This window comes from Apis florea, unplaced genomic scaffold (genome assembly GCF_048593485.1).
Source record: "Apis florea isolate Af1SG1 unplaced genomic scaffold, ASM4859348v1 contig_3802_pilon, whole genome shotgun sequence".
In the NCBI taxonomy this organism is placed as follows: Eukaryota; Metazoa; Arthropoda; class Insecta; order Hymenoptera; family Apidae; genus Apis; species Apis florea.
Window position 1 is genome coordinate 2,792,681 of NW_028256863.1, and position 12,247 is coordinate 2,804,927.

Consider the following 12,247-nt stretch of genomic DNA (forward strand, 5'->3'; position numbering starts at 1 on the left):
TTAATGAAAAACCGTGTGGGAGGGGGAGTTTCGTGAACGGTGGTAGGATATCGGGGAAATCTAAGTAGTAGGAAATTAAGAAGATGGGGAAAGAAGAAAAAAGTTCGAGAAAGAAAGTTTTTCGAACTTTAACTCTATTAATAAAAGTAACAGTAATTTGGGATAAAAGAACGACAATAAAAACTTGACGACAATAAAAAATTTTCGAAAACTGGTATAAAACTTTCGAAAACAATGGCCTGGTAATCTGCAAAAAAAAAAAAAAAAAAAAATACAACAATTGGTGTAATTTTTTCGATCGTTCGAAATAACAGGATTTTTTAAATTTTTTTATTCCTATTGAATCGTAGTAAAGTGTTTTTTTCTTCTTCGAAAAGAAGAGAAATAAATTTTGAATTGTAAAAAAAAAAAAAAAAAAAAAAATTATAAAAATGATAAAAAAAGGAAATGTATTCTTTTTCCACGGAGAAAAGTATATATATATAACAGGTTAAATTCAAGAAAAAAAAAAATTATTACAATAATTAGAATTCTTCATACCATATTATTTCTTCTGTTTACTTTACTTCTTTATATTACAATATACAATTATATATCAATATCTGTCAAACAGTGAAATAGTCAGTCTAATAGTTTAATACTTTCTCGTTAACTATTGCGATTTTTTCAATTTTGTAAATTTTAAATCCAATTAGACTATTCCTCGAATAATACAGATCTATACAATAAAAATAATGACACTTTTCAGGAGCATGTGCAAGCTGAAAGACCCGAAGATCTTTTGTGCTTCAGAAGAACATTTAGAGTTTTATTGTTATTATTATTAATGTTTCTTGCTCTTTATTTTTCATAAATTTGTGCTCCTTTTCAAAGGCTTGTTCAAAGGCGATATATAATTTCTTAAATTATAATCGCGTAATCGAATAACAAATTCAAGTATTTTTCTTCTTTTTTTTCACAGCAATATTTATTTATTAACTATGAGTAAGCAAACTCGTAAAAAATTTTTAAAATTTGCTTACATTCCTGCATCGTCTTATTACCTCTTTCAAATGTATTTTTGTTCTTTTCTTTTTTTAACAATATCGTAAATTAAGATTAAAAAAAAAAGAAAAAAGAAAGAAAAGGGTTATCCTTACAGAAGAACGAAGGCTCGAATCTAGAGCAAATCCGCGGACAGATTATTCCGTATGCCAATTGTTTAAGGCTTCGAACAAAATACGTATTATAGGATAATCCTATTATTTATTACCTCGTCCAAGCGAATTTGTCATTATTTACGGCAAAGTTAGAAAACGAGCCGAAAAAGAAACAATAAGAAAATCCCGTTGCAAAGATATTTTTTCAAATCTTTAACGGATAAAAATATTTAAACTATTTATCGAGATTTATATTTAATTTCTTTGCAAATATCTCTGGAGACAGAAGAGATAGAATGCTTTCCTTAAAAATCTGGATCGCAAATAAACGGGATGGAACGATTTCGATTTTTTTCTCAAATTTTTTCCCCCCATTTTTCTCGCCGATTTCTTGCCACGCTAAATATTATTATCCGAACATAAAAATCCTCGAACGGATTTTGAGTTTACAAACGAAAAATAGTCTTTTTTCTGGATTGGAAAAACAAAGTCGAAGGGTTTTCTCCTCCTCTTCCTCTTCCTCTTTCTCTTCCTTCTCCAAGGTGGAGAAGAAAAAAAAGTTTAGGACAGTTAGAGATGCGCACGGCATCCCCAACTTTTTTCTCACCTCACGAAGAGAGTAACTGTAAAAGCGTCGTAAAGGTGGGGATAGTTTCCGTTCGTCGCAGGAAAGCAGATTAGAAGGAAAGGGTTGAACGGGATTTTTTGATAAAGCCTTTACAAGCCTCCAAGATTTTTTCCCACCCAACTTTTCGAAAGGGTTAAACGACGATTTATGCCGTTTGGAAGCCTGTGTACCTGTTTTAAAGACAACCGACCTTGACAATCCTTGAAAGACACGCTTTGCATGTCGTTTCTTCTCCTCCGGTAAAATATTGAGAATCATTGAATCTTTACAGTTTTATTTGAACTTTTGTGAACTCAGCTTTCCCATATTTCCCATTCTTTCATATTTCTTTCACCGAGAAAAGTGTGGTAACACTCGAAAGGAGAGAGAGAGAGAGAAACTTGAAAAGTACTATTTTCGACAATATTTCGAAGCTAGAATCATAGAATTCGGTTAATGGTTTTTCTAAGATGTCTTCTTCTTCTTCGTCAGACATCTCGGGGACGCGAGAAAGGGTGCGATCTGTCTCGGGGAGGGAAAGAAAGCAGACTGCCCTCGACAGGGGAAAAAAGAAAAGAGCGAGCACGTGTATCGACACATTTTTCGTTTCTTTCCCCTCTGCTTGAAATCATCCATGCTAATTAATGGTACGTGATCTCTCTCTCTCTCTCTCTCAAAAAAAAAAGAAATTTGTTTGCTCCTCAAACACGTTCGAGGAATATATATGTTATATATTCGAAAATTCTCTAAAATTAATATACGAAAAGTATAATAAAATATATAAAAAAAAAAAAAAATTAAACAACATAAAATAGTTAAAAAAAGAAAAAAAAAGAAAAAAAATCAGCGAGCGTAATAAAAAGAATCCGCGTGTATATCCGCGAAGAGTGTAAGAGGAAACAATTGCAAAATCGAGAGATGCTATGGTAATTTTTTTTTTTTTTTTTTGGAGCGTTGGGAAAACATCAAAGACTCAAATTGGTAAAAACTTGTGGGGGGTGAAGACGGAAGTTAGGACGGGGAGGAAGTATGTGCAAAAAGTATGCGGAATTCGCGAGAGTGGTGGGACAGTTTAAGGGTGGGGTATTGAAAAACTAGTGTGATGAATCGAAACGATAGGCCGGCCGTGATTGGACAAGCGGGCACGGTTGAAGGGAGAGGGTAACTGCCCTCTCGGCACGATCCACAAATAAGCCGGTATTCCATTTTGGGTCTTAGGACATCCTCAGTCGACCTCGAGCATTCGTATGGAACTCGAGGCCAGGATTAGTGTTCTCTTTTCGGTTATACATCGTCGTATATTCTCCTTGTGTACGTACGATATTAATTTCATTTCGTCCCTCTCTCTCTTTCTTTCTCGTTCGTTATCGTACGTACGTAAACGTAACCGTGTACGAGAGGTGCGATCGAGAGAGAGAGAGGTTGCCGCAAGTTGGTTAGTGTGTGTTGTCAGTGTGCGCGAAACCGTGGATCGACACGAGGTCTCCGGCAATAATTGGAGTAAACTGGAGGAAACCGAGGGGACCGCCTTCAAGGTTTGTCCTCCTTTCTCGTTATCATTCTCCTTTATTTAGAAACGTGAATGAAACGTGAACGTTGATGAAGCGTAAATCGTAAATCTGGCTCCGACGCGTGGTGAATTTATCTCGTCGACGATCGACGAGATAATTAGGACGAGGCGAGGCGTTTAAAACGGCCGGCCGGTAATTTTTCGCTATTTTTGGGAGGGAGAACGATTGCCGATCGCGGATTGGATCGTGCTTCCCTTTTTTTTACGCGTCTTCTTCGATCGTTTTACGTTCGATCATGCATTTTTTACGCTTCTCGTTTGTTTTTACACACGATAAAATAAAACGTTCAATTTCCAGCGTGTGCGTGCACGCGTCGAATGTATTAGATTCGTAACGACCACGGTTTTGAGTTTCTTTCGAAGCCTTTTCCGGGAATCATCGATATTCATTGTATCAGAGGTAATACCAATACGCGACGAAATTAGCCGTTGTTTAGTTTGCGTGTTTCGAAAAGTGTCGATATACAGCAATAACATCGTGTATCGGGATCGGTGGAAACAAACACGGAGAAAATTCAACATGTCGTGAGCAACAAGGATATCGGAAAAACAAACGTTAGATCGTTTCTCGTGAATTTGGTCGCAAATCTTTCTTTCTTCTTATTTGTTACTTCCCCCTCCCTTTTGTTTCCTTTACTTGTCTTTTTCTTTTTTTCGTTTTTTTCTTTTTTTAATCGAAAAAAAAAAAAAAAGAAAAAAGAAGAGGAAAAAACGCGGGGGAACCGCGGGGGAAATCGGCTCTGCCTGCCATCGTTTTCGCAATCGCCATAACGTCGCCCGCGAAATGAAATTTTCGCCTTTACTCGTAATATCGCCTCGTAATAACAGCAAATCTGTCTAAAATTTACACCGTTCTAATACGATTCGTATTCGTTGTACAGATACGAGAAGATAAAAGCCTCAAATTATTCAAAATAAACATTTTCACGATTTAAAGCGATTATATTCCGTATAGGTTATTTTTTCGTACACATTCGTGGTTTTAATCCCCTTTCACGGATATATCTACATCGAGATTTCACAATTTTAATTTTGCAAAAATCTTTGCGAATCTTCGCGTATTCCCGATTTAAATCGTTCCAATTATATTAAATTTATCGGATAATTTTTTTTTTTTTTTTCGTACAATTCCACGCATCTTATCGTCGGATTTTTAACTTTCATCGTTAATAATTATCCATATATTGATCGTTTTCTCGACGGATCCGTGATTTAGTTTGCAAAAATCTTTGCGAATATTTTCGTATCGATTACCGGAGCTTTAAATTGCTCCAATTAATGTACCATTAAATCAGCTAATTTTTTTGATACAATTCCACGCGTCTTATCATCGGATTTTTAAATTCTCATCGTGATAATTATACAATTTTCTCGACGGATCCGTGATTAATTTTGCAAAAATCTTTGCGAATTTTTGCGTATCGATTGTCGGCGGCTTTAAATTGTCCAATCCAATTAATGTACCATTAAATCAGCTAATTTTTTTGTACAATTCCACACGTGTTATCATGGGATTTTGTAACTTTGATCGTAATAATTATCCATTTTGAAGAATTATATCGTTTTCTCATCACCCATGACACGGCCTATATTCGCGAATCTTCCGCGTATCTGTTCCGTCCCTTCGCCATAGGTTTTCTATTTATTGTTGTGATCGTGCTCGGAATTTCGAAAGGTTCTTCCTTCGACCTTTGCCAAAGCCTTTTTTTTCCCCTTTATTCGAGCAGGAAAGAGTCTGCTTTAATCGACTCGTGAGCGTTTGCGCGTCGTTGAAAGAATTTCGCGCACACAGATGGAAAGATGGTCGCGCACAAATTGTTCGAGCTCCTCGCAACAATGATGGATGATTTACGCCCCCTAAAAAGAATTTATGCTTCGTGTTAAAAACTTTGCATACTAATTTCTTAAAGCTCTAGGTGCCTAAAAATTCTCGCTGTTACAAGGGTTGTTTTGTTTTCATCCCGATCCCTGGTTTGGCCGGGCAGAGCAGTCAGCCGGATGAAAGAATTGTATTTGAAATTTTATTTATGACCACTGTTGGCACGGGGTAAACGGACAATGAGATTTTCTGGTCAAGAAGTCAAAAGCGAAATCCTCCAACCCGGTCGTCTCTGGTCACTCTAAGTCTTTCAACCGTGCTCCACTTGAATAAATGAAGCTAGAAACTTTTAACCCTAGTGACGCTTGGCCTTGACGGCCCCGAACGAACAGTAAATTTTCTTGCATGTTCATTAGCCAATCGTTGGTCTTAAGTTACGAGATTTTTCCCTCCTTCCGTGAATCCGAGTAAACTCTGTTTTTTTTTTTTTTTGATATAAATCAAAAAACAAAAAAAAAAAAGGGAGGGGGAGTAGAGGAAAAAGGAAAAAAAGTTAAAGAAAATCTCGATTAATTTAATAGGAAAATGTAATAGGATCTCGAAAGTCGAAATCGATCGGCAAAAACTAAGAGGAACTAAGAGTATGTAAATCGAACGATGATACACGGAATCGTTCAATGGCACTCGTATTGTTCTCGAATCGAAACAAATTTTACCATTTGTTGTCTCGCTTCGAATAAATTAGCCGAACTGTTCTTACACGCCTAAGAAAGATTCGTTCGTCGTTGCGCGTTCGAGAGTAAAGGACGACGGGGACAACAGGCAAACATTGTGAAATGATTTTACTCGGAAATTTGCTCGGTTTGGAATAGGAACGGGACCGCGGCCTGTACCTTTTCTTCGCGAAAATTCGTACAATTGTCGCGAATCCTAACCCTTCCTTCCTGCCCACATTGTATCGGGATCGATTCAATTCCCCTTTCCACACTTTTTTCCTTCTTCTTCACCTTCCATTCAAATTCTTTCCCTCCCGTTTTTACATCCTCTCTTATTATAACCATCGATAATTCGAAAAATTCGATCCTTTTTTTTTTTATTCTCCCTAACGCGAGCAAAATCTGCTCGAATTAAGTTAACACATCAGCAGAGATTCCAAGTATTATCCGTGATAATCCAAATAAGAAGTCGCGCGTTACGTAATATGTGATTTCTGATCGATCGATCGAAAATTAGGATTGATCGAAAAGTTGCGAGTGAGTAAAGGAGGGGGGGAAAAAAGTTGACCGGGTCCATCGTGAACTTGAGCGAAACGACATTTTGTCGACCGCGGAAGGGGAAGGAAAAGCGAGAGGGGAAGATAGGGGGATGGAGAGAGAGAAAAAAAACGTGAGAGAGAGAGAGAGGGAGGGGGTGGAATAGGTTAAAGGGGGAAAAGAAAGAAAGGGGAAAGAAGATTCGATGGGAGAGAGGGGTTGAAACGATTACTCACCACGATCCTATCGGCGATACCCGAAGCGGGCGTGGTTGGCGAATGGAGAGGGGGGATGGGTCTCTAACAATGGTTTGTTGCCGTTCTTGCCGATTTGCCACGTGTATGGCTCCGCGGCATGGCCTCGTCGTTTCCCTCTTCTCACCTTGTGTCGCTCTGTTTACCAAAAGTAAATAACAAATTATCGAGTCGCGTTATCGACGCCACGCCTTTTTGAATTTTTTCCCTTCTTTTTCCTCTCTCTCTCTCTCTTCCTTTTTTTTTCTCTCGCTTTGTATAATACCAGATTTCGATCGATCGAAAGGAGATCGAAGGGAACGACAATTTCGTTTATATTATTTTATTATTTTCCACGGGATAGAAACAGAGAAAGATATTATATCGGTTCGCAGGATGAAGTTTCCACAACAAGACGGGAGCACGTCGGATTACGATTCGCCGGACATCTCGCAATCGGCGAACAATCATCAGGCGAGCGTGGTCCAGGATGAGAGTAGCAGATTGTCGCCGAACGATCAGGGGGAACGTTCCTCGGAGCAAGAGTCGGAGGAGGCGGACGAGCCGGGGCTTCGGATTCCCCGGTTGAATTCCCAGGGTAAAGTGAAAACGTTCAGATGCAAGCAGTGCAACTTCGTCGCGATCACGAAGCTCGAGTTTTGGGATCACAGCCGTAACCACATAAAGGCGGAAAAGCTGTTGACATGCCCCAAGTGCCCTTTCGTGACCGAGTACAAGCACCATTTGGAATATCACTTGAGAAATCATTTCGGCTCGAAACCGTTCAAATGCGAGAAATGCTCGTACTCGTGCGTGAACAAATCCATGCTGAACAGCCATCTCAAGTCGCATTCGAACGTTTATCAATACAGATGCGCCAACTGTACTTACGCAACTAAATATTGCCACTCGTTGAAACTTCATCTGAGAAAATACTCGCATCAACCGGCTATGGTGTTGAACGCGGACGGCTCGCCGAATCCTCTGCCCATTATCGATGTTTATGGGACACGGAGGGGCCCTAAACAGAAGCCGGCCAACAACAAGCCGGCCAACAACGCTACCCACGAGGAGATCAACAATCATCAGAACAACAACGCCACCGCGGCGACCAACGGTGGCCAGATCGCTTCACCTCAACAAGTGGCGCCGCCGCAAATGTCTCCCACGCCGTCCAACGTCAATCTGTCGTTGTGCGCGATGAACAACGGGACGAGCGGCAGCAACACGGCTATCGCGAGCACATCGAGCGGGATCACGCATAACCAGGCGGTGATCACGTATCCGTACAATCAATTGTTCACCGGTTTCGCCCTCTCGCAATTGTCCACCGCGTCGGAGGATAACGGTGGCGAGAATCATTTCGATCGGATAAAGGCGAACACGTTGATGGATTACTTGAGGGCGATAGACGAAGAGAGGATGTCGGGCGAGGCGGCCCAGGATCTTGTCGTCAGATGCGGCAATGGGAACGAGGGATCGAACGGTGTGAACGGGACGTCCGATAGCGGGGCATCGAGCATGACCGAGGTGTCCATGGAACCGAATCCAATGGATCAGGTGTACGCGGATACACGAGTCGCGCCTTTGGATCTCAGCAAGCATGATACCTCGATTAACGGTTGCTCCGAAATCGGGAAACCGGGCGGTAACTCGCCCAAGTTAACCGGCACCAGCAGACGAAAGGGAAAGGCGGTGAAGTTGGAGCGGAGAGTGCTCGAGGAGGACACGGATGACGAGCAACCCCACTCGTCCCAACAGCAATACAACCATCAACACCAGCACCAGCAGCAGCAACAACAGCAGTTGCAGCAGCAGCAACAGCAACAACAACAACAACAGCACAACAGCAGCAATGGCAACACTTGGTGGAACAGTTGTATTCACAGACGCAACCGCAACAACACCAGTTGCTGCAATTCCAGCAACAACTGCAGCAATTGCAGCAACTGCAATTGCAACAATTGCAGCAACATCAACTACAGCATCGCGCATCCATGGAATCGGACGGATCCTTCGAATCTTCGTCCTCGAGCAGCCCGAGTTCCGGCGAGGGGAAGGACGAAGCCGAGCGCAACTTCGCGATAAACCACGAGCTCACCTGCCATTTCTGCGAGATCGTTTTCGGAAACGTGATCATGTACACCGTTCACATGGGCTATCACGGCTTCCAGGATCCTTATACGTGCAACATGTGCGGCCATCAATGTAACGACAAGGTGTCTTTTTTCCTCCATATTGCCAGGTCGAAACATTCCTAGATTTAACTTTAACTTGCGATTAGATTTCGCAAGCAAGTATATATGTATATATATATATACTTTGGAGATCTTTGAGACGAATCAATCATCGAACGTCGAACGAGTTAACGGTTTGTCTTCAAAAGAATTGGGTATTTTTGTTACCAAGGTGAGAAGTTTTCGAGTTTCAAGAGTGGCGTCGCTCGACTATATGTCTCGCCATCTTTTTTTTTTTTTTTTTTTTTAACTTCTTAAGCGATACGAGTTGATCACGGGAAGAGAGGAGAGGGGGGAGGAATTTGTTGAATTCTTTCGAATTCAAATCGAGGATCGTCTCTATGGCTGTCGTTCACTTTAAAAAATGCTCATACCTCTTTTTTAATACGCGTGGATTGTAATCGAAAATATATCAACGCGTGTACAGAAATTTTCTATATAAACTCATATAGAGAGATTATATTTATATATATATACATACATATATATATATAAACACGATATTACATTATATATATATATATTTTCGCAGAAACGAAAATAACTTTATCTCGCGGATATCGAAAAAAAAAAAAAAATCCTTGGAAAAACTGATATCCGATCGATACAAGATTTGCTGGAATGAGAATGAAAATTTTCAATCGTCTAACTGATCAAGAGCTGAGTAATATTACGCACAAGAAAATAAAATATTTTTCCAATGTTTTTTATAAAATTTTTTCTATATATTACTCGTTATATTACTCAGCTCGAAAAGTTCTTAAAATTTTATTTTACTTTCGAGGATTCTTGTTCTCCCAGCAAATGTATTCCTATCGATTCGAATATCGATGGAAATATAGATGGATGAAGTTGTAGTAAAATGCTCAATCGCTCTGATTCCATGTTAAATGTCAATTAAAAAGTTGATGTTAATATCATCCGACCAAAACGTAACGAGATTTTACAGATTACCGTGACGATCGATTATAATTACAATAAAAAAAAAAAAAAAATAAATAAATAATTCCTTGATTCTAGTCAATACATACCGAATGACTCCTTTCGGTAGTAACAATGTGCAATTTGACTAATCATCACGGCAAACTGTAATGCAATCTCGAAATTTAATGAAACGAACATAATACTTGATCTTTTCATACAATTCTTTTCCTTTTTTTTTTTCTTTTCTTTTCTTCGTTGATCGATATTGAAATACTTTCGAAAACCCGAACGAAACGAAAGTTCTTCGGTTCAAATTATCGAAAACGTTCGAAATGTTCTATATATATATATAGATAGGTCTTCTTCGAATTGACGAGATTAATAATTTTTTTTATGTTTTTTTTTTTTTTTTTTTTTTTTTTCCTCTTTCTTCTTCCGGAGATGTGTTTTACGTTTTCATTTTATACACTTCGATGTCGATTTTATGTTTCTTCTTCTTCTTTTTTTTTTTTCTTGGTTCAAAATTAACATTGACGAGAGGTGGCTAACGTTAAAATAGACTGCGACATTTTCGTTTTTATGTTTTTTTTCTTTTTTTTCTTTTATCCAATCGAAAATTTGGACGCTCAATTAAAATCAACTCGATTCTTTTTGTTTTTTTTTCTTTTTTTTTTTACGTTCTTATATTCAATGACGTTACGTTATTTCTTCTTAACAATGTTTTGTTTTAACGTTAACCACGAGAACTCTTTATTCGATTTAACAATTTTGAGTTTTCAATTCTCTTTTTACCAACGAGAGAGATCCGTGAAAAGATATGCGATAAATTTCGAATCGATCGAAGGAAGACTCATTGATTCTCGCGCAAGAGAGTAACGAATGATTTTTCACACGCGCGCGCGCGCACACACAAAAGAAAGAAAGAAAGAAAAAAAGAAAAAAAAAGAAAAAAAAACTGCAAAAGATTTATATAAATAATATATAATATAATTCTGTATTTTTGCAAAAAAAAAAAAAGTGAAAAATTCCACTCAATGTGATTTGTAATAGTTGATTTTTGAGAAGGATGCGGTGATGGAACGATTGTTGTCAAGCTGAATTCGACAAATAGTTTCGATTTCGCCGCAAGGAGATAGGAATTTTTTTTTTTTTTGAGGAAAGGGAAAAAGACTGGAGAGTATACGAGAGAAACCGAAGAATTCTGTCCTGAATTACAGATCATTCCTCCCAATCGATATCTCGTGTGTATGTACATTTTCACAGCGTAGGACATCGCCATGACTTTGCAGCGGTAACACGATAAACACGTGGAACGATTCCATAGATTTTTATATTTTTAACAATGCAATTTGCAGGCGGGCGATCAATTCTATTGTTATAAAATATAAAAAAAAAAAAAAATCTATCGAATTGTACACATTGTTATATCCCGTTTACCATTACTGCGTAATATCGATAACCTGGCTTTTAATCGATTATTGGGACGGACGTATGTGATATATAATAGGATAGGGGCCAACAATTCTTGGTCCTCCTCTTATGTTTATTTGATTCTTACATATGTAAAAAGAGATGTATGTCCATGATTAATATTGTAAACAATTTATGCGTACGCGTTACATCACGATGTAAAGGGGTTTGTGAATGTTGGGTTTGTTTGTTATCATATAAGGGCTGGTTAATAATTGTTCCACAATACATTGCATTGAATGAATTTGAACACTTGTGTTCTTTTTTTTTTTTTTTTATACCCGGCCGTTCGTTCACTTCTTTCCTTTTCTTCTTCTTCTTCTTTCTTTTTTTTTCTAAATAAATAAATTCTCGAAAACCACGTTTCGAAGTTAAGAAGGTATACAGATAGATAGATAGATTTTATTATCTACGTTTTTTGCGTTCACGATCACGAGCGAACTGACGAAATTACATATATATTATTATTGACTTGCGCGATGCATAATTGCAAGCAAAATGATGTTTCAACATCCCTCTTTACTATATGTAATACGCAAAATACAAAAATTTATTTCTGCAATATTTACGTTTTTTCATTTACTTTCCTATCTTCGTTTCCTATCTCAAAAACCTTGATTCCACAATACAATGGGCGTTTAAGTTTTCGTTTAACTTTTTTCATTTTTCAGGTGAAGCATTCGATATACGATCAAGCTCGTGTCGGTATCGTGTCGAAACAAATGCTAATCGAATCGTTGGAATTTTTTTGTTCCGGATGTGGCCAAATAAATATTGAAATATTAAAATATAAGTAATCTTATTGAAAAGAATCTTGAACTTATTTATATTTCGTTTAAAGGATAAATAATAGAGTACAATGCCGTACGAGGTGTTGAAAACCGTGTGGACCCCAGATCTGGTCGGGCCGATATACAAAAAGGAGATCACCAACTTGCGAGAGGTTAATCTTTTTTTTTTTTTCAATCATCTTTGCGTAGTTTTATATATTTCCC

At 38.2% G+C, this 12,247-nt stretch overlaps 1 protein-coding gene across 1 annotated transcript; it reads left to right on the forward strand.

The window, feature by feature from the left end:
- The first annotated feature begins 3,862 nt into the window (after positions 1–3,862).
- Positions 3,863–8,882, forward strand: Hb (hunchback). Its single transcript, XM_086916260.1, is given in 3 exon segments — positions 3,863–3,871; positions 7,017–8,458; positions 8,461–8,882. Coding segments are annotated over 2 exon segments (1,863 nt in total). The 5' UTR covers positions 3,863–3,871; position 7,017.
- Positions 8,883–12,247: the final 3,365 nt, after the last annotated feature.